Consider the following 27,559-nt stretch of genomic DNA (forward strand, 5'->3'; position numbering starts at 1 on the left):
GGGCCTCCAGTGGCTCATTCACATGGATTCTCTGACACATTCCCATCATCCAACGGAGTGCGTTTGTGCTGTTCATGCAACCAGCAGCCAGCACAAGCACATCAGGCCTGTTAATTAAAGACAAGAATACACTGGGAGAGAGAGTATGTGTGTGTGCATGTGTGAGTTATTTATTTTCTGGTGCTCTGGGTGGAAATGGCGGAGAGTGTGTCAAAGGATGCCACAGTGGTGCAGTGGAGAGTGCTGTCACCTCACAGAGAGGAGATCTTTGGTTCGAATCTGTACCGGGGCCTTTCTGTTTGCATGTTTTCTCTGGGTTCTCTAGTTTCCACCCACAATCCTGAGACACGCAGGTTAGGCTACTTAGAGGGGTATTCACAGGGCGTGGCTGTAATTGATCATGTCTGCTCAGTCAACTTATTCTGCATAAATAAATGTTGAATTAAAGAAAAGAAAGGGTGTAAGTTTGCAGTTTTTGCTAATGAGTACACCAGGCCTAACTCAGTTCATATCTGCAGAATGATTAACACGTTTTTGATTTACCTTTTCTCGTTTTTCAGCGTTCTGTACGGGAACAAGATCAGCGAGCTCGCCAAGGGCCTGTTCGAGGGACTCTTCTCTCTCCAGCTGCTGTGAGTAAACACCAACATAACTTTCCTCTTTCTGAACGGGGAGGAAAACGCACCCATAACTTTTCCCCCCGGCTGTCAGACGCCGTCTAAGTTCACTTCCCCACGGCGTTTGTAAGAATTTCCACGGAATCCAATGCCTTGTGCGAGTGGAAGGAGTGGCTTTAAACCGGCTCGTCGTTTAGACGGTTACGCCGAAGACAGCCATGACGCTGGAACACTCATTCAGCTTTGCCTCCCGGATAATAGAGGCTTGTAATCCATGTAAATCTCTCTGAATGAGAGCGTCTGCAGAATGCCTGGACGTATCTGTGACTGTAAATGTGCACAAGGCCACCAGGAAGAGCGCATTAAAGGATTATACACAGTTTACTCTATGCCTCTCATTCATCTCCCCGTCTCTCTCGTACTGTAGGCCTTGTATGGGGAAGTGTGAGTGAAGAGTGTTGGTGTACAGTTATGAAGGGGGAGAGGGAGAGGAGACTTGGGGTAGCCAACTGCTCCCGGGGGGGGGGGGGGGGGGGGCAGATGAAGTTGTCACGAGGAGCTCTCCCGAGTGTAGAGCGGCCAAAAGGCTATCGGCGGGGACGCGGGGAGCGCGATGCGGTTATCGGCGCGCACGAGCGGCGTGTAAACGGCCCGGCTGGCTGGCAGCGGCCTCGCGACGCTCCGCTGTCATTTTATGAGGGATTATCCCCCCAAATAGCTGGCTTACCGCGGCTCAGCCCGACCACCCCGGGAACACGATTACAGCGCGGGAGGGAGGGCCGCGGCTAGCAGGGCTAGCGCCCGAGCGCTGTCTGCCGGGGAATCCCATCTGCGCGAGAGGGCTGAGCGGCCGCAGAGCAGCGCCCCCTTCAGGACGCTTAGGGAGACGTGCCGCGTCGTGAAATTACCGAGATCTCCGCATGATGCTCGTTCCGGAAAGGGGAGGGGAAAAAAGCACTGTTTGGCTTCTGTGATGCGCCTGCAGCTTTTTTAGAAAGTGTAGAGAAAAAAGTTCTCAGCCTAGATATTCCTCATCTTCAGTAAAGGTTTTTTGAGAAATATCTGTTTTTTTTAGTTGATTTATTCCTGTTTTTCTTTTCTCCTGTGATCAGAAGCAGAACACACGTGATTGTGACACATCATTCCTGGGGAGGGAGTGTGTTGCCGGGGAGGGGGGGGGGGGGGCGGGTTTGCTCGGGCAGTATTCCCTTAATCCCACATTCCTGAGGAAGCATTGGTGTCATGACGTGTTCCGGCGCATTGCGCCAAATTCCGGGCCTTCCCGGATCCCTTCCCGCACGACGCCGGCGGCGCTTCAGAAAAGCGGCGGCTTCCAGCCGCGTATCGGTGGAGCGGGCGCTCGTACGAGCGCACGCATTCCTTTCGGCTTGGCGTATCCGGAGCCACACGGACATGCCTGGAAAATGATTAACCTCTGATTCTGTTTGCTGAGCAAGTTCCTTCAAGGATTCTTTAGGGAAAGATATTTGTTTGGTTTAAGATACAATCTGGGGGTAATATTCCCATACAGTTTTTTTATATAAACAATAGTTGCCTGAAACCAGAGTAAATGTGAAACACATTCTAAACTGAACTCCCAGTGCAAATGGATGATGAATTATAAGCCCTTCATACTGTATGTGTATGGTCCATATAATGTACAGATGATCCAGTAGACCTGAGAACAGCACTACCAGACCAACAGTGATCTGGAATGTTTTGTTTTCCCTTATTATTGACATAAACTTTGTTCCTTTCTCATTTTTGCAGCCTTCTTAACGCCAACAAGATTAACTGCCTGCGTGTGGACGCGTTTCAGGATCTGCACAACCTGAACCTGCTCTCTCTCTACGACAACAAGCTCCAGACTATCGCCAAAGGAACGTTTGCTGCCCTTCGAGCGATCCAAACGCTGTATGTAATACCTGCTTTTTGGGGTTTTTACCCTGGGGGCCGTCCACTGGGAATGCCTGAAACAGTTACTGCAGGGCTCTCTCACAGTTTCTGATAAAGACATCACGGTACAGTCCATTCTTAGTCTGAGAGAGTGGAATGAACTGTCTACTGTACCTATATCAGCTACTGCAGTGTATGTGCCGTTCCTTCACGGAAATTTAATATATGGAATATATTGCAATATATTTCAGATATGCAGGCTTTTTCTGAATGCAGAATACATTTTTCAGCAGTGTAATGTATGACAGTGTCCTCAACAATGTGCTTGCATATATATACAGTGGCAAGAAAAAGTATGTGAACCCTTTGGAATTACTTGGTTTTCTGCATTAATTGGTCATAAAATGTGATCTGATCTACATCTAAGTCCCAAGTATAGACAAACTCAATGTGCTTACCCTAATACCACACAAACAATTATAATATTTCATGTCTTTATTGGACACATCCATTGAACATTCACAGTGCTGGTGGAAAAAGTAAGTGAACCCTTGGATTTAATAACTGGTCGAACCTCCTTTGGCAGCAATAACCTCCAACAAGCATTTCCGGTAGCTGCTGATCAGACCTGCACAATGTTCAGGAGGAATTTTGGACCATTCTTCCTTACAGAACTGCTTCAGCTCAACCATATTCTTAGGATGTCTGGTGTGAACAGCTCTCTCGAGGTCATTCCACAGCATCTCTATTGGATTCAGGTCTGGACTCTGACTGGGCCACTCCAAAAAGTGGATTTTCTTTTTTTGAAGCCATTCTGTAGTAGATTTACTTTGATGTTTAGGGTCATTGTCCTGCTGCATCACCAAACTTCTACTGAGCTTCAGCTGGTGGACAGCCACCCTGACATTATTCTGTAGGATACCTTGATAAACTTGGCAAGCGGTCCAGGCCCCGAAGCAGCAAAGCAGCCCCAAATCATGATGCTCCCTCCACCGTACTTCACCGTTGGGATGATGTTTTCATGTTGGTATGCAGTGCCCTTTTTACGCTATACGTAGCGCTGTGTGTTCTTCCCGAACAATTCAACCTTAGTTTCATCAGTCCACAAAACATTTTCCCAGTAGCATTGTGGAGTGTCAAGGTCCTCTTTGGCAAACTTCAGGCGTGCAGTGATGTTTTTTTGGGAAGCAGCAGCTTCCTCCATGGTGTCTGCGTTGTGCCTTTGGAGTCAACTTGGCGGGGCACCCACTTCTAGGGAGAGTAGCCACAGTACTAAATTGTCTCCATTTGTAGACAATTTGTCTAACTGTGGACTGGTGAATACCTAAAGTCTTGGAGATTACTTTGTAACCCTTTCCAGTTTTATGCAAGTCAACAATTTTTGATCGTAGGTCTTCGGAGATCTCTTTTTTGCAAGGCATGGTTCACATCAGCAGATGCTTCTTGTGAATAGCAAACTCAAAAAGTTTGAGTGTTTTTTATAAGTCAAAGTAGCTCTACACCTCGCTCCAATCTCGTTTCATTGATTGGACTCCAGGTTTGCTAACTCTAATTAGCTTTTGTTGAAGTCATTAGCATAAGGGTTCACTTACTTTTTCCACCAGCACTGCCAATGTTTAATCGATGTGTCCAATAAAGACATGAAATATTATAATTGTTTGTGTGGTATTAGGTTAAGCACATTGAGTTTGTCTATACTTGGGACTTAGATGTAGATCAGATCACATTTTATGACCAATTAATGCAGAAAACCAAGTAATTCCAAAGGGTTCACATACTTTTTCTTGCCACTGTATATATATATATATATATATATATATATATATATAGTGAAGTTTGCAGTATATTGTTTTATTTCAATATATTAGCAGTTTCCATACTGTTCCAAAGTGACAGGACAGTACCATTGTTTATTATAGCATGCCAGGGACAGTTATCAAGAAGTCTATTTATTTATGGCAAGAATTAGGATAAGAGGCTTTCAAATGAACACATCAATGCCTTTCCCTGTAGCAGTGTAAGGTAATAGCACACCCCGGTGAGCAAGTGCCACTGTGGGGAAGATGACTCAGATTTATCTCTCTCTCAAACACGGGGAAACAGGAAAGGGTTTCACGAACCGGAGAGTCCCTGGGGCCTCCTCCCCGACACGCTACACGCTTCACGCTACACGCTTTACGCGTGTTTCTCTCGTGTTTAAAATGTTTTTTGAAAAAACGGCCTGGCTTCCTCCAAGGCACCTGGCCCAGAACCCGTTCATCTGCGACTGCCACCTGAAGTGGCTGGCTGACTACCTGCAGGACAACCCCATCGAGACCAGTGGAGCCCGCTGCTCCAGCCCCCGCAGGCTGGCCAACAAGAGGATCGGGCAGATCAAGAGCAAGAAGTTCCGCTGCTCAGGTAACTAGCCTGGCCTCCGTCTGACACCCCCACCCGGACCTCTCCTCCACCCCGTTCCCCACACCCCCTTTCTCCTTCAGAGTTAGGTGATGGTGTCGAACTGTACGCTCTCTGTATGTTTCTATTGTTGCGGTGACACTGTTGTTTCCCTGTAATCCAAAACAGAAATGCTAACATAGTGAAAATGCCTATTATATGTAGTATCATTCATGTGTTCAAATGTTGTCCTTATATTATATCCAGTGAAGAAGGACAGCACTGCACTTGCGGGAAAACACACAAAAATGGACCCACACTTATAGTACACACACACGCACACGCACACACACACGCGCACCCCGTACATGTACGCACACACACACACACACATTCCTGTCTTCTTCCAGCCACTTTTCATCTACCTCTCTCTGTATCTCCTCTCTTGTTTAGCAAAAGAACAGTATTTCATTCCAGGTAGGTTCAGGTGTGGTGTTATGGCTGCTCACGCAAAGAGTACCCCCCACCCCCCTAACACACACACACACACACCCAGTCTGGTTTTTTGGTAACAGCAGCACTTCTGTGCATGTTTCCAAAGAGATGAATGGCACCTCCACCACCAACATTCAGTTCAGTAGCTGTGCACAAACAAACAACACCCCCAAACAGGGAAAAGATAAAAATTAATAATGCTTATTCACTTCTGTGTGTTTTATTGTGTGTGTAAATGCAACTAATATTTAACATCATTTACAAAAATATTAAGTTCATCTGTCACTTTCCATTCATACACATCTTTGATTGAACGTTCAGTCCACAAAGTGTCCTACTGAAATGTGTTTCCCATGAATGTTAACCGTTCTTTATTTTCTAATGATGTAGTGTAGGCCTTTTATTCCAATGCGTTGCTAAAAAAAAACAACTTTAAAAAAATCTTTATGACATTCAACTCAAGTGTGTCAATTTTGCCACACAGCTGATCAGTCAGCAAGCTGCAGTTTAAACTGTGTCTCTAAATTATCTTATCCGACGTCGAGTAATTATTCTCTGTTGATACCCTGTTACTGCCAGGGAGAACAGCGATAGTTCAACCCTTTAATTAGGCAAATGAACATTTCCCCCTCCTTCCCCTGTGACTGTTCTCAGTGTGCGCTTGCCGAGCGTCTGAGTGCTGTGGGGAGACTGTACTCACACATTTGCATGTCTTCAGCGAGTGCTTAATTTGTTGATAACTGAAGGCCTCAGAAGGGAACAGCAGTCGAGGGCATGGTATAATGAGGCAGAGGAGACAGGCCCCTCTAAAAGGCCAGCTTCCCCCAGCAACCAAATGGCAGCTGTTAGCCTCTTAGCCAAACAGTGCAGGGGCAAACAGCCCCAGCTTACTCTCATTTGGAGACAAAAGTTACAGAACTACTGGATCCAGTTACTCCGGACTCTTATTATAAGCCACTCTTACGAGTCAGGGCCATTCAGTTTCATTTAAATTCAGAAAATTATGAATTCTATTATTTTTAATTGCCATTTAACATTATGGGCATTTTTGAATTGCTCTTGAATGTAATTTTATTATGTGAATTGACTGGATTGAAATGGAATCAGCCTCCAACCACTTTTTCAAAACAACTTCGCTCTGAGTGAAAAGAAAGTCTACTGTGTCATGTGACCTGCTGGAGGGGGTGGGGCTAATTTAGAGAGCGAGGATGAAACTCTGTGTCCTTCTTCCCTCCTGGCATTCCCACTTTATTTCAGGAGTTCATCATTTCGGCTGTAAGTAACACCTGCCTTCCAGCTAAACGCACCTCCTCTCCCCCTACAGCTCACCTCTGTACCAAACCGTTGTCCCCCTCGTGCTGTCTCACCCCCTACCCTCCACCCAGCTCCCGTGCGATACGACAGTATATTTTCAGTCGGAATATATTGTGTGTACAGGACATGGTTTAATCTTCTGTGGGTTTCCGGAAGGTTTGAAGTGAAGGGTGAAGTCAGCGTTGTGCCCTGTTAGAGAGAAAGGGTTGCGTGTGTGACAGTGTGTGTTCCCGTGTTACTGTAAACCTTGCTTCTCTCCGTGACAACGCTGCTGCAAATCTCCTGCCACTACACTACCTTTCTCTGTTCTTTACCTCCGCCACCCCCACACCCCTCATCCCTCTATCCCTCTCTCTCTCTCCTCCTCCCTCCCTCGCCTAGTGCAGGAAATGGAGCGGGCCTTTCTTTTGTGCTTGATCTAACCATGTGGTTGCACGGTATGAGTAAAACATGGTTCCGTCAAGCACCATGGAATGTCTTGCAGTGTCCTTCAAGCCTGGGAAAGCCAGAAGAGACCGCCCGTTCTCTTGTGGTGGTGTGGTTCAGTAATAGAATCAACGGTTGAGTTTTTTTTTTTTGTCGAGTGCATGACATTGTGTGGGATAGGATTCAGGGGTGCGGTTTGCCCCTCTCCTAAAGAAAATTCAGAATCTGCCTGTTCCTTCAGCTGAGGAAACAGGATCAGACTCGAGAGAGGGTGCCTCATTCCGCTCTATTTGATTATTGTTTTTATTTAATTCCTCTGCTGGCTTTGGACCCAAATTCCTGCCTTTCCTTACGGAGACAAACGAGCTGTCTCCGCTCCAAGAATCGTTAGACTTCCTGGGGGCTCCTGATTGCTCCGCCCGCGTATCTGTCTGTTGTGTCCGGTCTGACCAATAAGCGACCACGTGAACCCCCTCCCCCGTGTTCCGAGCCCCGCCCCCTGCTCCTGCGACCCTCCTGTGTACTGCCTCCCTCCCTCTCTGAGTGCCGTGGGGCGTTTCCTGAGGGATGTTTCCTGAGTGATCTCTGCTCTTTGTTGTCCCTCAGGCACGGAGGACTACCGGTCGAAGCTGGGCAGCGACTGCTTCGCCGACCTGGCCTGCCCTGATAAGTGCAGGTGTGAGGGCACCACGGTGGACTGCTCCAATCAGAAGCTGACGCGCATCCCCGACCACATTCCGCAGTACACGGCCGAGCTGTGAGTTCTCACCCACAATGCAATGGGCCCTGCTTCCTGCAGGAGTGGGGGAGGGGCAGAGTATTTTTTGGGGGGGGGGGGGGGGGGGGGGGTTCTGTCTCTTCTACAGTAGGTTATCTGAGACAGTTCTACAACACCATAACTGCACATGTCCACGGCATTTCCACCAGTTTACGCTCTCACTAATGTACACTTCAAATGCATTTTTATGAGTGTACACTTCCACTAGTGCACACTTAAATTAAACAACTACTGTACACTTCCACCTTAAACTGAAACGCTCCTATGTGTGTTTTCACAACTGTGCACTTTAATTGCTGTGACACTGGTTTAAGCGTCAATTAGTGTACACTTCACCTACTGTACACTTCCACTTCACTATACATATCTTTAATTTATTTCTTAATATATTTTACAAAAAAAAACACGTATACTCAACGGTATCACTGTAGTGCCGAAAGTCACATCAAATCTGTGAGAGAAACAGGCTCGTAAAAGGCCCTATTCTTCAGCATCATACTGAACCACCCCTCTACCCAGAGGATGCAATCACCCAGCCTAACACTCCCAATTTAGGATTCCTATCTCTGAGCCCCCCTGAACCCTCTCAATGGGGTGTGTGTAGCTTCTGTATAACGTCAATATTGGACTCCAGAAAACAAATCTTTATTCTCTAGTCTCTACAATCCTTAATACACTGCAATTCATCTCTGTGAAACCAAGGGCATAACTATTTAGTATGGCCAACCAGGCCCCTCCCCTGGGTTTGATCTATTAAATTGTACCTGAGAGCTGTAAAAATGTTTCCTCTTGCACATGTATAAATGTTAAATGATGACTGGGGGTAAACCGATAATAATTTTTTCTCAGAAACACTCTTGGCGCACTTTAACAAAAGGATTGCTCAGCATGTTAACAATGTTACGTGTTAATCGAAAACTCAAATGCCTCATTTGTAGTTTGTGGAAGTATTGTGGGTATTTTTTCAAATTTCACTGACTGACAGAGTTAAACAATTACATCCCAAAAGAACCTTGATTATGCCAAATCTTGTAAAAGGTCACACAAGGGTGTTTGACAAGAACATGGCACTCATAAACATAAAGACCTAATTGGCACGTTGTGAAACTTGTTTATTTGGACGTATGGTGTATTTTGGAAACATATTATTATCCCTCTGTATAATTGAGCCATTAAACTATTGTCTTGATGAACAATGTTCAATGTTTTGTATCACAGTTGGAGTGAACAATAAATGTTAATTCAGAAGTTAATTAACATAAGCGCATTATTTAAATCTAGCACACAATCATTAAGACTGAAAAACAATGTTTCCGACTGATAGAATTAGCATTATTCATTTTGTATTGTTTTGGAGGGAGCATTTGAACTTCCCGATGTGCGAAGGTCATATTTAAACAGATTGATTCTCTGAACAGCCGCAGTAGTGAGGCTTTGAATCTTTTATTCTTCATCTCTGTCTTCCTTTTATCTAGCCGCCTCAACAACAATGAGTTCACAGTCCTGGAGGCTACCGGCATCTTCAAGAAACTCCCCCAGCTCCGCAAAATGTGAGTCTCAGAAACACACACACACACACACACACACACACACACACACACACACACAAATACATACTTGCATGCACAAACACACACTCTCAGACACACACACACACGCTCTATCACACACGTACACGTACAGTACATGCACAAACAAGCATATACACGCACACAGACACACACACTTGCGTGCAAACACACAAACCCACACACACACACTCACATACATACACACCCAAACACACACTCGCATTCACAAACACACACAAGTACATGCAGAAGCAAATATACACACTTAGACCCAGAGACACACACATACACACACACTATCACACACACACACACACACACACACTCTGTCTCACACACTCTCTCTCACACACACACACACTGCTTGTCGCTGCCTTTGTGTCTGTGTGACTTTATTAGTGTGGAATGGGGCTGGTGAAAGGGGTAGTGTAGTGTGGCGTGTAATGGATTGGTAGCGGTGTGACAGGCGTTTGCTTGCCGCGCGGGTTCAGCGGCTCCGCCCGCCAGCGTTCCCCGGCACGCCGGCAGCTGCTCCATTGTGCCGACGCAGCGCGAGGCCTCTGGTCCGCCGCAATTCCAAAGCCATTCCCATAATCCGCCGTAACGTCCTGCGGCGTTCCCGGGAAAACCGCGCCGTCGTGGCAACCGCGCACGCCCTTTGATGCCTCTGAGAACAGCCCTCAGGAGGAGGAAGTACGCTCATTCAGCCATGCCACAGATATTACAGATACTCAGATATCATAGATTTACAAGATACTCAGCTGTGAGACCACAGATATCACAGATATTACAGATACTCAGCTCTGAGACAACAGATATCATAGATATTACAGATACTCCGCTGTGAGACCACAGATATCACAGATATTACAGATACTCAGCTCTGAGACAACAGATATCACAGATATTACAGATACTCAGCTGTGAGACCACAGATATCACAGATATTACAGATACTCAGCTCTGAGACAACAGATATCATAGATATTACAGATACTCAGCTGTGATACTACAGATATTATAGATTTACCAGATACTCAGCTCCTGCAGTTCTTCCATTCTCCAATGTAATAACTACAGGAAGTAATGGAAGTTTATGGTGCTATTTTTTCAGAAGATGCGTGACAAAGTGTAATGTCAAATTGGAATATGTTAGCTTCTGTAACAAGACCAAAGTTAAGTTAAGGAAGAGTAAGATTTCTGGTGATTGTGTAGATTCTGTGGTGATTCTGAGTGTTCCCCAGCGATGCCATGGCAAGTACTGGATTCCATTTATGTCTGTATTTTTCCCGTCATAGAAACCTGAGCAACAACAAGATCACGGACATCGAGGAGGGCTCGTTTGAGGGAGCGGGCGGGGTCAATGAGCTCATCCTGACGGGGAACCGGCTGGAGAACGTGCACTTCCGCATGCTGAAGGGACTTGGGGGCCTCCGGACACTGTGAGTGCACTCTCACTCCCAAAAATTACACCAACATCTCACATTCCTGTCAAACACCAGCCTGTGGTGGGACAGAGGCGCTCCGTAATCCCCCAAGACCTGCCAGCCAATCAAAAGGCTTTGTTCCCCACAGGAAAACACAATGATTGGCTGAAATCACATTGTAGCTCCCTGCATTTTTAGACCTTACTCAAGACCACCAAAATCTAGGGGTCAGAAAGTAAAAGTTCTACCATATGTTTCTGCCACCCAGGAAGTTAGCGAGCTGATTTCAGTCATAAGTTTTCCCTCCTGGCTGAAGAATTGTGCTAATTCACAAATCCAGTTGATTGGAACAAAATACTGGGGAGGACTTACTTTCTGAACCTGGATTTTATACCACTGCTCATGAATCATGTCTAAATCAAGCATTGTGTTGATATACCGATGGCATATAATCAGTCTTTATATCACTATATCCATACCATCAAGATTAAAATAGGTTCCAGCTATGCCATATGTTGATCGTTTAAATGTCACCACCATACCATAGATCAAGAGAATAATTCACATCTAGTCTCAGCAGATAAGGTCAAAGTGTATACCCTTTTTACTGGTGTTGAATTGACATGGCACTGTCATAAAAATGTGGGTGGTGGAGGAGTGGCTTCCCAGCTGTTCTCACAATGTTAATGAAACGTTTTGTGAATGTTATAACATTGTTATAACTTTTCCACAGCATTGTTAGCAACCATAGTCAGCTGAATAAGCTAAGCTAACACAAAATGTTCTCACTGTGTTATTGAAACATTTTGTCAATGTTATAACATTGTTATATTGACGTTCTCATTCTTATAACTTTGTTATAACATTGCCGCAATATTGAAAAAAACATTGTGCAAATGTGTTGTGTTGGCCAATAGCACACAAAATTCTCTGAATGTTTTGTCAGTGTTATAACGTCGCCACAACATTGCAGCAGCATTGTGGGAACGTGTTCTGTCGGCAGGCTTATTCAGTCTACTCTGTTTGACTGCCTGAGCCATTCAAGATCCAACAGCTACAGCTGTGAGTGTGAATCCTGGATTAATCACAGGTTTATATCAGAGTTTCTCTTATTTCCCAGGCCCTGGTGTTTATTATGCGGAACTGAGAGCTGAATTATGGGTACCGCAGTCTTCTGCATGGCATAAAAATGGCTCCTGTAATTATGCAGAGTAATCCCCAGGTCTGACACAGCCGCGGTTATAGCGCACCCCGGCTGTAAGCACATCTTAATTAACATTTGCGCCTGGTTCTCAGGGGGAGGGGGTGAGGTGGGAGGAGGGGGGGGTGGGTTGTCGTCTTGTTGCCCGGGAGACGGCAGCGGTAACGGTCGCCGCGGTTTCATTGCAGAATGCTGCGGAGCAATCGGATTGGCTGCGTGAGCAACAGCAGCTTCACCGGCCTCAGCTCTGTCCGCCTGCTGTCCCTCTACGACAACCAGATCACCAGCATGTCCCCGGGGGCCTTCGACACGCTGCACTCCCTCTCCACCCTGTGAGTATGCTGGGGCCCCTGTGGCCCCCCCACGGCCCCTGGCCCCTGAGGGGTCACAATCTGTCTGCTATTTTACTTTTTTGTTTGTTTGTTTGTTTGTTTGCTTTGTTGCACCTCAGTCACTTTCCTGTTTTCAGACAGGAACGGAAGTTTAAAAAAAATGCATTTTACGCAGTGAGATTTATCCTGACGGTTCACACAGAGCTGTAATATTTTATTTTTCTCACGCGGATGCGAGAGGATTATGGGAATTCACCGCATACACGCCCTGGCTGTGTGCTTTTTGTTGCGCTTGTTGTGACTGAATGATACGGTACGTATTTGCGCGCCCGTTTGAAGTCGCAGCTCAGCAGAGACGCTCTATCTGAAGCCCGTAATCGCATGCGAGCAGTATGGAGAGAGGCGCACTCACAGCGCGGAGGGGGATATCCGCTGGAAGCAGCCGGGGCTCCGGACGTCCGCGGCGGAGCGGGTGAATTATGGCTGCCTGCGTCCGGGTCTTTAGACGGCCCGGGCCGATGACAGGGCTGATAGCGGGGTGGGATTTAGAGTGATGGAGGAGGTTCCGAGGGCCCGTGTGCGATAAGGATCCCCCAGAATCCTTCACACTGAGGGGGGGGAGAGTTGGGCAGAAAAACTGCACCGACCGCATCAGATCCCTATCACTGTCAGCTCTGAGACGACTCCGTATCGTACTCATAAAAGTGTGGGTTTTAGACAAGCTGAGGGGAAGAAAGTAGTTATTTTGTTTAAAATACTCCCAGTCAAAGGTCTGGTACTGGGTGGTCTTTATTAGGGGATGACAGCACTTCAGCAGACATGTTTGACTCTGCAGGTCAGCGTCTCTGGTGGGTGTAGGGCAGAGAAGGGTCATCCAATGCGAATGTTTAAAGGGTGTTGAGCTGGTCTATGGCCTTGGTCCTGGAGAGCCACTACATCTGTGAGGGGAATTGGTGATTTGTTGGTACTGCCCATCAGATAATACAGAAATGTGCACCAGTAAGTAGTGCATGTGTATCTAATACAGTTCACGTGACTGAAAAGCAGAAAGAGTAACAAAATGGCATAATAAAAAAATACAAACATGGCAAACGGCACAGATTAATCCACAGGAAAATATAACCATAACCAAACATCAAATATCTATATCTAGAGTTGTATTTATTTGTTCTAGTGTAGGACTGTTAATATTAGTGGGTGCAGAAGCCTTAAACACCTTGAATACAGGTGAGCAACAGACCTGAAAAGCTCAGTAAAGCATAGAAAAGTATTTGAATCAGAAAAAGTTAGCGCAGAGCTGCTTTTTCCCATGACAGAAAGAAAACAAAGTACAGTGTGGCCTGTAGCGTAGTGGTTAAGGTACATGACTGGAACCCGCAAGGTCAGTGGTTCAGTCCCCGGTGTTGCCACAATAAGATCCATACAGCCGTTGTGCCCTTGAAAAAGGCCCTTAAACCTGCATTGCTCCAGGGGGGGATTGTCTCCTGCTTAGTCTAAGCAACTGTAAGTCGCTTTAGGTAAAAGCGTCTGGCAAATGACTGTATGTAATGTAATGTAAAAAAAAAAAAAAAAAGTACAAAGCAGTTTGTAAAAGCACTGGACGTTTTTGCAAAATGATACACAAAGAACAAAGTGTTAATATTATTATTATTATTATTATGTGCTTGTAGGTAAGAGACAACATCTATGGAAAGACTAATAGTAGAGTAGTTATCCAGCATAAACAGGGTAACAGCATCAAGTTTGCACATCAGTATAATCCTAAAGAATCACTGCAGTCTGCATATCTGTATAATTTTAAAGAATCACTGCAGTCTGCATATCTGTATAATTTTAAAGAATCACTGTAGTTTGCACATCTGTATAATCTTAGAGAATCACTGCAGTTTGCCTGCAGCTTAGCCATCACCATTTTGAGGAGGGTGAGGGATCGTGCCCAAAACATTTTCCCTGCTGGCTCCAATGCCTTTTACTGTGGTCAGGGAATCATTTTCCCGTTTTTTCCCAAATCAGCTCAATTGTGGCTTTTCTGTTGCCTCTCTCAATCCCTCTGGGAAATGTCCAGCGTGAGGTGCTGTGGATTAATCAATTTTGAGAAGGGAATCCTTCTAAGACCCACAAATTAATTTCTGTTCCATGTAGGAAAGTCGAATGTCTCTATAGCCATTCTACTATGCTGAAATCTACCCTACAGAAGACATTCATTACAAACAAAATAATGTTTTTGAAAATATATTCACTGCAACATGTTTTTATCATCCAAGGCCGATGTAAAAAAAAAGTGTAAAACCTTTTTTTTTTCTGCCGGGTCTCTAAAGGATATAAAAATAAATATTGATTGATGGGTTGATTTATTGATTTATCATACCATTTCAGTCCAGGAAATCATTCCATGGGGGCAACTTACTTTGCTTCCTGTAGATCTTTGTATGAGAAAAAAAACCCAAAAGTTTCTATAAGAAGATGAACATGTCTGTAGTTTTATAGTGTAGGTGATATCACCAGAGCTGAGCCATATAATAAGGTCATTGAAAACAGTAATTCTATACAAAACATCATAGACCAGTTATGACAATCTGGATGTAGTCTGTTTTATGAAAAGTCCTGTCTAGTGTTTAAACATTTATAATGAGGCAACAGGCAGGATTACTCTAGTTTAAAATACTCCTTGATATCTACGCTCATCTACACTCATCATCACTTAACGGTGCTTCCAGAAATAAGAAGCTAGCTCCACCTAGTCGTCTTCGCTTTGAGGCTTTTGACATCCATGCAAGTCGAGCGTTTTCATATTCGCCTAATTACATTTCTCCGCTGAGAGTTTCCATCTCCAGCTTTGTAACTGTGCTGTTTTTCGCTGTGTTCGAGCACCGGGTTTGTGCTTTCTCCGCGTTATTAGAAGCACCTCCGTTTCCTGACAGGTTTTCTTCCTTCTCTATGACAGGCCCGACAATGAATGAAGGCTCCCTGGCACATATTATGCACAGTGCCCATCATTTTAATGCTTTTATCAGATTCTGCTCGTTTTCCTGGGGGCTGCCGATACAGCGTTCATAAATAATGGAATTCTCAAGTACGTTCTGTTCACGCGCATATTGTCAGCTTTTTTTACTTTAAATTCTCCTAGCCTGTGACGCGCTTGTTTATCCGCCGGGACTGGCGGGTCGGATTTCTCTATCGAAAAAAAAACGCGACTGTCAAACCATCGGATTGACAGCTCAGCCAAATAGTCGCGTTAAGTAAGAGTCCAATAATGAAATGCAATCCGCTCTTAATCGGAGCGTTAAATTAATTGATTGGGTAAGTCCTGACAGCATGTCAAAACCCCTGCCCGTTTCAATTAGCCGAAAAATTGAAAACGCCTCAAATTCACCTTCGCAAATGCAATTTGCTGCTCAGCTCGGACACGATTCTCTTGTTTGTAATTTAGCCGAAGTAGCCTATTGAATCGCTGTGAAAATAGAAACGGCTTTAATACAGAGCAGTTGACATAAATTATATGCGGATAGTCAGGCAATTTAGTTTGACTGGCCTTCACTTAATTTAGTCCTGTTCAGTTTCAACTTTATCTTTTATATGCCACATTTTTCATTGTACTAACATAGAATATTACCCCTTAAAATAGTGTGCAATAGAAGATAAGTACAATGGACGTGTAGTGAGGGTTAGTGTCTGACTAGATTTAGTTTCAGAGATTATGTGTTGAATTTGAACTGGGTGTTGAAAGCTAATCAGAAAAGGAATGCATTTATTTCACATGACACAGTTCTTTTGTTGGGGCTATATTCATAAAGCTAGTTGTAGTCTTGAATCTGGTTCAATCTCCAGTGTACTTCTGAAGTGGATGGAAACTAAATTAATAACAGATCAAGACTTGACTCGTGATGAGACTGAACACTGAACAAGGTTTGACGTGCTGCATTCATCAGAGAAATGGTGTCATACATTTTGAAATATTGTTTTTTAGTCTCCTTGTGCTGTAGTTGACAAATCTTATGCGGCAAAACTGTTGTAAACTATTAATAGAGTTTGAATGATATTCTACAAATTCAAACATATAAACAGACAGTACAGACTGACATAATTTCACATATTGGTTGAATGTCAAAAGGGGTTACAACATTGAACATGTAGGCAGGTGTTGTACATGTGAACCTGGTGGCACTCACTAATTTAAGAGAACATTTAGCTCATTAAGACACAGGCAGTTCTTACATCTTCATAACAGCTCCCGTGATCCTTGGTTCATCCAAGATTGGCTAACCTTTTCATGAAATCAGAAATGACACTGAAAATAAGAACTGTATCCTGTGGTCACTTACATACTCCATTCAGTGCAGTACCACCATCAACTTGAAAAACAGTGGTGGTACATTAGTTTTTCTTCATGGATCAAATTTCCTAAATGTATCCAAGTACAGCAGTGTTCTCTTTGGGTACAAACGACTATATTTTCTGAGCAAAAAAGGTACAAATTAATTATATATTGCTGCCTTGGGGTACAATTTTATGTATCTATTGGGTACCACCCCAGCGACAAGCATTTGTGCCTTTTGAAGCGCTTTTCATAGAGTGTATTAAGAAACTCCCTGTTTCCTGGGTCCTGACCAATAGGAACCTCCTGGCCAATCCCTTCAACTGTAATTGCCACCTGGCCTGGCTGGGAGAGTGGCTACGGAAGAAGAGGATCGTCACGGGCAACCCCCGCTGCCAGAACCCCTACTTCCTGAAGGAGATCCCCATCCAGGATGTGGCCATCCAAGACTTCGCCTGCGACGACGGTAGGTGGCTAGGACGACGAAGATGAAGATGATGATCGCGATGGCAATTCTTCCTCTAGTAATTCTGTGTTTTTAGAAAAAAAAAATTTAAATAAGGAGATTAGTCGCAGCAAAGGAGAGAGGTAATTCTATATGCATACTTTATTTGACATTTTGTTGACATAATACAAGTGTCTTGGATGAGGTGCTGATTTTATTTTAATTGAATTTCCCTCATTTGAGGACGTGGGGTCTCAGGGCTATGTTGTTGTCCAGGGCTCTCTTCAGCACTGTTGTGCTTTTTGCTCTACACACAGTGAGCTGGGGCTTTGGCAGCTCATTGTCTTGATCATAACCGGTTAAACGCCCCAGCGGAACTTTAGAGATCTAGAGACATTAAAGGTCATAATGAAACGGAGAGTACCATTAATAATAGAGCAGTTTAAGAGGGAATAAGTCAGTGTTATTAAAACACAGAAGAATGGATAATACCCTTGATGAAAGCAAGCAGAGATAGCATGCTGTAGTGTGTGTGCTGTACTGAGCAGTGTGTGTGTGCTGTAGTGTGTGTGCTGTACTGATCAGTGTGTGTGTGCTGTAGTGTGTGTGCTGTACTGAGCAGTGTGTGTGCTGTAGTGTGTGTGCTGTACTGAGCAGTGTGTGTGCTGTAGTGTGTGTGCTGTAATCAGCAGTGTGTGTGTGCTGTAGTGTGTGTGCTGTACTGATCAGTGTGTGTGTGCTGTAGTGTGTGTGCTGTACTGAGCAGTGTGTGTGCTGTAGTGTGTGTGCTGTACTGAGCAGTGTGTGTGCTGTAGTGTGTGCTGTACTGAGCAGTGTGTGTGCTGTAATGTGTGTGCTGTAATCAGCAGTGTGTGTGTGCTGTAGTGTGTGTGCTGTACTGATCGGTGTGCGTTGTAGTGTGTGTGCTGTACTGAGCAGTGTGTGTGTGTTGTTTGTGAAGGTAACGATGAGAACAGCTGCTCCCCCCTGGCCCGCTGCCCGGCTGAGTGTACCTGCCTGGACACCGTGGTGCGCTGCAGTAACAAGGGGCTGAAGACTCTGCCCAAGGGCATCCCCAAGGAGGTCACCGAGCTGTGAGTGCCAGCAGGGGGCGCTGTGCCAGCGGGACACGCGCCGGGAAACCACACGCACACACATTTACACACACACACACACATACACACACACACACACCATACAAACATACAGTACACACACCATACGCACACCATACACATACACACCACATGTGTGCACAGACACACTCAGAAAATACAGATGTGTATGCACACATACATGATACACACAGACACCCCTTTCGCCCTCATTAAACACACGCACACATACATGCATAATACATGCAGTCTCTCTCTCCACCATTGCGTGCGCACGCACATCGTTTAGCAGTGAAAAGTGATGAGTGATCAGTTCACACCGCGCGATGAAGCAAAGCGTAAAGCACACCATCTGATTTACCTCCCGTCAGGCGTCCGAAAACCAGCCCTTCTGAAATCAGCGCAGTGGACCTGCTTAAACAGCACCCAGATAAAAGACATTAAAGGACATTAAAATCCCAGCCCCAACCTGAAAGTGATGATCTGGCGAAAAGCAGCCGGATCAGCACTTTCGCTCTGTGTTTTAAGAGGGGCGCAGAGAGAAGCATTTAAAAAGCATCGCTCAAATGAAAAAAAAAAAAGCGTTTTCATTAGGTTACAGGTTAATCTCCAGCAAAGGGCCTGCGTCACGCTGCCTGTACCCCGCAGTAAATTACTGCTGTCAGATTTCATTTCTCGTACTGTCTGCACACGCAGATTGCATCACCAACCAGGGCTGTTCAATTAGTATATATCACTCAGGACTTCGGTACGGGAGAGGCCGGCTGCCGTTATTATAGACGTCTTGATTAGATGTCCCGAATATTTATTTTGTCAGGCGTTTGTGTTCAGTGGGTTGTTGCAGGGATCGGCTTTATTATCTCATATTCCTTAACTCTTAAGCCTCCGGGTAAAGCGGACATCAGGACGTGCTTCTGGAAATATACTGGAAATATATTGAAATAAAATATATTCTCAGCATATTGCAGTACTTTACAATATACATAGGGTCGGATTATGGCTGCTTGTAGATACTGCATTCGTATGTGTATAAATATTTGTGAAATATACTCAAGGTTATATTTTCCCAAAAGTCCATATGTTTTAAATATATTGTAGTGTATCTCATTTCCGAGAAGGTATTCCTTGATCTCGGGAGTATCAGTCTCCAACAAGTTCAACTCCACAGGATTTCTGTGGCTGACCTCTAGTATATGAATGATTTTTAAAGGCATGCTACAAATGTACGTTATAGCAATTGCCTTATACCATATCTCCACTTACCTGCCTTTGACTCAACAAAGCTAGTTTTTTGTCCATCACATTTACTTTCTAAATATATTAAAATTATCCATGGAATTCTTGTAATGTGGCTTTTGCTGTCTTTTAATACACAATATAAAGTAGTTCTATTTCAAATAGTCCGATTTCAATTAGAATAATTTGTGTCCTCAAGGTTGCTTAGCCTGCTGACTGCACCCACATATCAATTCATGCAAAATTGCTTGTGTCTGAGCAATTAGCTGGACAGTCTGTCCCACATCAGAGTGCCTCGGTTTAAATGGCACTGTCTGATGAATGGTAACCATAGGGACATGCACATCTGCTTATGGTGAGCTTCTAAAACAATTAACTGACGAAATATTGCAGTAAAAAAATTGACAAACACAGGGGAATGAAGAAGTCCGTGATTGCAAAGTTTATTCCGAATGCCAAGCCTTCCCTTGAAACAATTCCCAAGTACGTGAATCCTAAGATCAAACACCTAAAAGAAATTCCCACTGAGAAGGATAACTCAGTGTGCGCCGTTTGAAGTAAGCTACGAGTTAAAAGAGAATGGCAGCATTCGGTTCAGCCTGCTTTGAACTCCACTTTAAACAGTTCCATTTTAGCGTAATTTGTCCTCAAATATGAAAAAGATGTTTATGTTTTAAACATTACCTAGAGGCGAGCACTGCTGGACGCTGCTATTGAAAATGGGAAATGCGCAAGCAAACCGGTAATATAATCCCAGTAAGCAAAAGAGTCCTTGAAATGATTAGCAGGGCTTTTGGGATATGAGATGTTGTTTGTTTCTGTTCCAAAGAAAATATTCATTTGCAGAACTGAAAATGTGGAATTTCCTCAACGGTGAAAAATAACTTGGTTTTTTCTTTTTTGTTTTGATAGGTATCTGGATGGAAACCAGTTCACTCAGGTTCCACAGGAACTCTCCAATTACAGACACTTAACACTCATGTAGGTTCCCCGCATTGAAGTGTTTCATTCATTTACTTTCTTCTCATTGCAATCAGAGATGATTAATTAAGGTAATTCTCGCTGGATGCTGAATTCTCTGTGGGGTGTTGTGGCGAGAAACGCACCCTTTTATCCTTTTTGTATCACAAGCAAAGCGTATGACTTTAATGAAACCATGGAAACCATGCCAAAATGCATTCTGAAGGGTGTGATGCATGAAAGTGTTTGAAGCGCAAGTGTTTGATTGATTATTGTTTGCTCATGGTTTTTTCACTGTTATGGATAATTGTATGCTGATGAGTAGTTTTGTAACTTTAAGCTTGTTGCACATTTGCACAGTAAAAAGTTCAGTGTTAAACCCCTATTGGACTCGTATGTACTCTGTTAGAGTTCAATTAACACTGGAAACTTTACTGCAGAGCAGTTAAGTCGCCCTCTTCAGATTTGACGTGAAATGCTGAACTGTGTCCCTTGTGAATAACTTGTAAGCCTATATGTTTGAATAATTAACAGTCTCCACTGGTCTGGCACGTCCAATAAGCAGCATGATCCCTAAAATGGCCGCCTGCATAGGAATGTATTTATGCTTGTTTTTTGTTTTCTTCCAGTGATTTGAGTAACAACCAGATCAGCACCTTGTCCAACCAAAGTTTCTGTAACATGTCTGAACTACTTACCCTGTGAGTCCGGCTTCTTTCGTGTGGCTTCTCTGCTGTATGCTGTATATATGTGACCTCTGACCTCATCGATGTAACCTTTGACCCTGTCAATGTGACCTTTGACCCCGACAATGATGTGTCAGCTGCTCACCATTCTTTTGTGAATGAGTCCCTGATTAAAGTGCAGAAATGCAGCTTTAAAACCTCTGTGGTGTGGCTAACCGTGCATACGTGTTGTTTCCCATCCGCCTCAAGAATTCTGAGCTACAATAGGCTGCGGTGCATCCCTGTGAAAGCCTTCGATGGACTGAAGTCTCTTCGGTTGCTGTGAGTGCACTGACCTGTACCTGCTCTGTACCTGTGTCCACACCTGTATGTGCTCTGTACCTGTGTCCACACCTGTACCAGCTCTGTACCTGTGTCCACACCTGTACCAGCTCTATACCTGTGTCCACACCTGTATGTGCTCTGTACCTGTGTCCACACCTGTACCAGCTCTGTACCTGTGTCCACACCTGTACCAGCTCTATACCTGTGTCCACACCTGTACCTGCATAGAAATGTTTTAATCTGATCTAAAAAATAATGAAGCAATAAATATTAAACAATTTCGGAAGACACTATGGAGCACTCATAATATCTGGATATGGAACAGAGTCTTATAGTTGTAGCAGCTGTGGTTTGAATGGGTGGCAGTTTTGTGTTACCATGGTTACTGTTCCAGTACAAACACACCTCCTGTCTGTTGCAGGTCTCTCCATGGGAACGACATTGCAGCGATTCCAGAGGGGGCCTTCCAAGATCTCTCCGCACTGTCACACCTGTAAGCGACATACACCTGCACCAAACTCCACCCCTTTTTCAGAGCTTTAAGCCTGACACCACCCCCTCCAAACTCCACCCCTATTTCACACCAGTAAGCTTTACACACCACCACCAAACCCCACCCCTTTTCACACCTGTAAGCTGGACACACCAGCATGAAACTCCACTCCTTTTCACACCTGTAAGCCTGACACACCTCCACCAAACTCTGCCCTGTTTTCACACCTGTAAGCCTGACACACCTCCACCAAACTCTGCCCTGTTTTCACACCTGTAAGCCGCACACACCTCCACCAAACTCCACCCTGTTTTCACATTTGTAAGCCTGTTACACCTCTGCCAAAAAATAGGTGGGACACACGGATATGTATTTAATATAGTCCTTCTGGGTGATGATACACATTTTCCAGAAGTCATTGAGATTGGCAGTTCAAAAATCTCTTCATCTGAAAGCTTACGCTTTGAAAGCCTCTTATTGCCATTCTTTGGCAGCAGTGTCTGTGTTTCAGTGAAACACTGTCGGCAATGTAATCAGAAGCGCTGAACTAGGAAAGACTGAGAAGGACAGGTGTAGAACAGTTGTATAAGGAGAGCATCACCGCCATGGCCTATTGATCGGCCATTTTACCTACCGCCATCCGCCTCCTTCTCCTCCACATTCAACCAGAATACCGTTCACTGATTCGGCTATTGGGGTGAATTTCACCATTAAAATCACACATACTTCACTCAAAACTCAAAGCCATTTTGCTGAATATATGCAGCTTGTGTTCAGCATACTGTATGTCAGCGTTTGAAAGAGGTGAAGTGCTTTAGTGCAATAGCAGCTCTTCAACGCTGATTATACCCAAACCTTCTCAAAAGGCCAGAATGCAGAATGGAAATCTAAAAAGCATAATGCCTCTATAATTGATTTGAATTAAGTTCATAAACTCTCATGTCAGCAGGCGTTTAATCAGCAGATCCCAACCGTCTCCCTGGGGAGTCCCATATGCTCAAAACCAAAGAGGGGGGTGGCACAGAAATCAATTAAGGCTCTGTTACCAAGCAACCCCCTGCTAAAAAAGCCAGTCTAAGCGCGTCCCGTACAGAGAGCAAATTATTTCTGTTTAAATTTTTTTACCAAAACAAAGCACACAACAGCCACTTAAGACATACACAATTACAGCAAAACAACATTAAATTGAATTAAATTAATCACAGTTGCAGTACTGATGGTTTACAGGCATATAAGAATGAAATGTACATTCATACAGATATGCATGTATACCAGCAGAAGTAGGCACATGGCAGAAGGATGCCTAACAGGGTCAAGGTCCCCACTGTAGTGAGCCTGACAAAGATGGACAGTATAATGTAGATATTCTCCCCACACTTGGTGAAAATGAACATACATTTTTACTCCCTTGTCCTCTCTCTCTGCAGTGCCCTTGGTGCCAACCCTCTGTACTGCGACTGTAACATGCAGTGGCTGTCGGAGTGGGTGAAATCCGGGTACAAGGAGCCGGGCATCGCTCGTTGTGCAGGGCCAGGGGAGATGACCGACAAACTGCTCCTCACCACACCCTCCAAAAAGTTCACCTGCCAAGGTAACTCGCCTGTCCCTGCCCAGAGAGATGTGGAGAAACAGCTGCATGATGTCACCAGAACCCATTTCAGTAATAATAATCATTTGTTATTTAGGTGATGCTTTTATCTAAGGTGACTTATAGTTGATTAGACTGAACTGGGGACAATCCCCCCTGGAGCAATGCAGGGTTAAGGGTCTTGATCAAGGGCCCAACAGCTTTGCTGATCTTTCTGTGGCTACACCGGGCCCAGTCATGTACCAGGGACTAGGCGATAGGTTGCCCCAGTATTTCAGTATATTTAGGTGTTGACATGAAAGTCATGTCTGTTATTGACTTGACAACCTTTTAAAGCTTTGTTTATGCTGGGGTCCTGCTGTACTTTTTGTTTGACATTTTACTGTGTAATTGACATCCCGTAGATGTACCGGGCCCTTGTGGTTTCTTGGTGACAGGTAAGGCTGTTTAATGGCCCAGTCAAAGCCCCTCAAACCCTGGCCCTCCCCTTGAGCTCCAATCTGAACTTTGACCCCCCCATCCTGACCCTTCCACCCCAAATATGGAGATGAGTACCCCCCGTCTACCATCGCCTGGTCTCCTCGTCTGTAATTGGTCCACAGTGGATGTTTCAGTGATTTTGACTGCTTGTTCCCTGTTTACCCCATTGTGGACTCCATCCCTGTCTCTGCGGTGAAACTGTCAAGAATAAAATAGGGATAGGACAGATGCCATCACTTAGACACCAGAGAGGAGCTCCACCAATCACAGAGTACATTACTAACAACAAATAGAACAACACTGATAGTGATTTGTGTTGCTCCTCTCCGGTGTCTATGCAAAAAGCGTCACGCCGTTCTTATCCCTGGTTTGTTTGGTTTGTTTGTTTATTTTGTTGGTCCGCTCTAATTGTCCCTGTGCTCTCCTGTCTGTATTTCCAGGGCCTGTGGATGTGAGTATCCTGGCCAAGTGTAACCCCTGCCTCTCCAACCCGTGCAAAAACGACGGCACCTGCAACAACGACCCCGTGGACTTCTACAGATGCACCTGCCCGTACGGGTTCAAGGTACGACCTCACAGGACCTCATCACTCCTACTGCCAGTCACATGTCCGCATTCAGGGCTGGTCTGATGAGTACCTCCTCCATTCAGTGTTCAACATTGATTTGTTTGAAAATGGTATGGGCTTCTGGGAGGCGCCACACACCACAGTGCATTGGTGAGCCCCACTGATCAAATCCAGACCATGCCTGTGTTGAGTGTGGCCAGACAATCCATAGGGGCAGCCTATAGCCTAGTGGTCAAGGTTATTTACTGGGACCTGGAAGGTTGGTGGTTCAGACCCCAGTGTAGCCGCAGTAAGATGAGTGCAGCTGTTGGGCCCTTGAGCAAGGCCCTTAACCCCCATATTGCTCCAGGGGGGATTGGCCCCTGTTTAGTCTAATGTAGTAAATCACTTTGGAGAAAAATGTCAGCTAAATAACTGTAATGTAATGTAATGGGATGTGCATTGCCCAGGGTATGGTAGGGCTCAGTGATTTAGGGGTTCAGTGGGTTCGGGGTCCAAGCATGTATGTAGCTGCAGTTGCTGATAATTGGACATTCCATATTAAGGTGGGAATTGGACATACATTGGGCTGTTTGTAAAGGTATTTATTGATTGGTTTCTAATAATTTTCAGGGCCAGGACTGTGACGTTCCCATCCACGCCTGCATCAGCAACCCGTGTAAAAACGGGGGAACGTGTAATCTGAAAGAGGGAGAAGACAGCAGCTTCTGGTGAGAAATCTCCATTGCCTACCAAACATGGATCGACTTTGACTGTCTTTAAATTACACAAAGTACATCTCCCACAGCTTTAAGGGAAATATTTATGTATACGGGATGTGCGTGTAGCATATACAGTGAGCTCCATAATGTTTGGTAAAAATTTTTTGACTGGAATACAGAGCCAAAATCATGAAAAGAAATGCTCATTTGTCCCAAACATTATGGAGCTCACTGTATGTATGTATTCAGATATGCCTCATTGTTTTGTGTGTATTTGGGTAGTTCTGGGCCCTGTCTTTGTTTCCATAATTCCAATAAACTTTCACTCTGTATCACAAGCATAGGCTGGCCACGGTATTCAGTTGGAAGCCTATTTTTAAACATTTATTAGATTTTCATTTCATCGGTAATGACCGCTTTTGCTTTTTCTCGTATTTCTTTGTTTGTTTTATTTTCCTGCGGAGAGCGTCCATGCATAATTCATATTTTCATCAAGCGGCTCGCGTGGTAAACTGGGCCTCTGTGGCGGGGACGTGTGTTTACCGCGGTGTTTAATACCGCGCGTCTCCTCGGCGCATCGCGTGGGAACGCTCAACCGGGCCGATCCCGCCGCTTTAAAGGAACAGACAGGGCCGCTGAGGCACGTTGCACCCCGCGTTCGCCGGTTTCGGGGGAAGGAGCGGGGCTCGGAGAGGTGCTCTGAGGCTGTGTCTGGGTTTATCTCTCAGATCTGGAGCGCGTCGGGTGAAACAGAACTGTCTGTGGCTGCGGCAGTGGCTGGCGCTATAGCAACAGGATGAAATTAAGCTCATCTCTGAGTCCCTTTAGGGCTGCTGGGATTGTTGGCTCCAAACACTCGATAGGTTTACACTTCAGCAAAATGGCCGACATCAAACCGAACTGTACAGTTGTATGAAGTGGAAAGGTGTTTGGTGGCAGGGAGAATTAATTGTGCCAGTTCTGTGATTATAATGGAATATGATTCAATAATTATATATAATAATAATTATACTCCATGTTACTGTAGAAGCCATGACAGGGCGAGTGGTCGATTGTGGATATAGTTCAGGCACACGTAGACACACACTCACACACACACACACACACACGCAGACACACCAACGCTCCATCTGTGTTTCTGAAAACATTTGACAGCCGAGATACAGGTGTCACAACCATTGCATCACCTTTTGTCATATTCATTTATCATTTAGAAATACATGTATACATACTAATACCATTGCGGATGCTTGATTTATTATTTTAAAACATAAAATTAAAACTACAACTGTGTTGTGAACTACCGTGTGGAATGACCCGCGGATGAAATGAAGCTAACTGCTTCCTCGGTCGAGGACAGTAAAACAATACGCCGCGTCGAAAAATTAATTCTTTATTTTCCGAGCGGCCGGCTTCGACGCGCTGTGAGCACTTGAAGACTAAATAAGTTAATCAGTGAATAAAATGGTTCGAGTTGCTCCCCATGAATAATAAAAGGCAGACCTCGATTAAATTAGCGCGGTAATCCGGCGCATAGAAAAGAGCCCATCAGCTCCATTAAGACCGGCTGCGGAGTGGAGATGCTCTCTCCAGCGCACTTCATTAGCTAATTATCGAGATTTCTCCGGCAAAACTTTTCTGTGTGTGATTAATCAGTAACCCTGCCTGGCCTGTGCAGCGGTAATCGGCATGGCTGAGAAGGTAATGAGAAATTATGGACATCTGTCACCGTTTTGCTGAGAACACTTTATTTATGCAATTAGTTTCGAGCACAAGTGTGGCGTTGTATTTCAATCAGGCATTAAAATGTAATAACCTGTATTTTACGTATGCTCACTCGCACACGCGCGCACACACGTGCTCAAAATAGACCTGCTGGTTTCGAGACTGGACGATAACTTTGAGAATTGTGTTGCAAACTTGCTCTATTCCATTGGAAAGTATTGTAGTCTCGGTATAATAGTGATCTCTAAAATGACAGTATGGTAAGTATGGTAACATTTCTTGGGTAAAATGACGCTGAAGTGTGTGTGTCGTCCTCATCGTGCCGAAGGTGTGTGTGCGCCGACGGCTTCGAGGGCGAGTCCTGCGAAGTGAACATCGATGACTGCGATGACAACGACTGCGAGAACAACTCCACCTGCGTCGACGGAATCAACAACTACACCTGCCTGTGCGCCCCGGAATACACAGGTGAGGCCGCAGCACGCCACAC

At 44.8% G+C, this 27,559-nt stretch overlaps 1 protein-coding gene across 4 annotated transcripts in view; it reads left to right on the forward strand.

Moving 5' to 3' along the window:
• Nucleotides 1–27,559, forward strand: part of slit2 (slit homolog 2 (Drosophila)) — a 155,571-nt gene that overhangs the window by 108,907 nt on the left and 19,105 nt on the right. For 2 of the 4 annotated variants that reach the window (XM_061244957.1, XM_061244959.1), the window contains exons 12-29: nt 561–632; nt 2,388–2,531; nt 4,750–4,913; nt 5,343–5,366; nt 7,731–7,881; nt 9,378–9,452; nt 10,772–10,915; nt 12,290–12,433; nt 17,048–17,214; nt 18,155–18,287; nt 20,457–20,525; nt 21,134–21,205; nt 21,440–21,511; nt 21,936–22,007; nt 23,435–23,598; nt 24,516–24,640; nt 25,256–25,353; nt 27,398–27,537. In XM_061244957.1, the coding sequence (XP_061100941.1) occupies nt 561–632; nt 2,388–2,531; nt 4,750–4,913; nt 5,343–5,366; nt 7,731–7,881; nt 9,378–9,452; nt 10,772–10,915; nt 12,290–12,433; nt 17,048–17,214; nt 18,155–18,287; nt 20,457–20,525; nt 21,134–21,205; nt 21,440–21,511; nt 21,936–22,007; nt 23,435–23,598; nt 24,516–24,640; nt 25,256–25,353; nt 27,398–27,537 (2,030 nt within the window). The remainder of the gene's footprint in view (nt 1–560; nt 633–2,387; nt 2,532–4,749; nt 4,914–5,342; nt 5,367–7,730; nt 7,882–9,377; nt 9,453–10,771; nt 10,916–12,289; nt 12,434–17,047; nt 17,215–18,154; nt 18,288–20,456; nt 20,526–21,133; nt 21,206–21,439; nt 21,512–21,935; nt 22,008–23,434; nt 23,599–24,515; nt 24,641–25,255; nt 25,354–27,397; nt 27,538–27,559) is intronic. The other 2 variants (XM_061244958.1, XM_061244960.1) reach the window with 1 other exon arrangement.

This window comes from Conger conger, chromosome 6, assembly GCF_963514075.1.
Source record: "Conger conger chromosome 6, fConCon1.1, whole genome shotgun sequence".
NCBI lineage: Eukaryota > Metazoa > Chordata > Actinopteri > Anguilliformes > Congridae > Conger > Conger conger.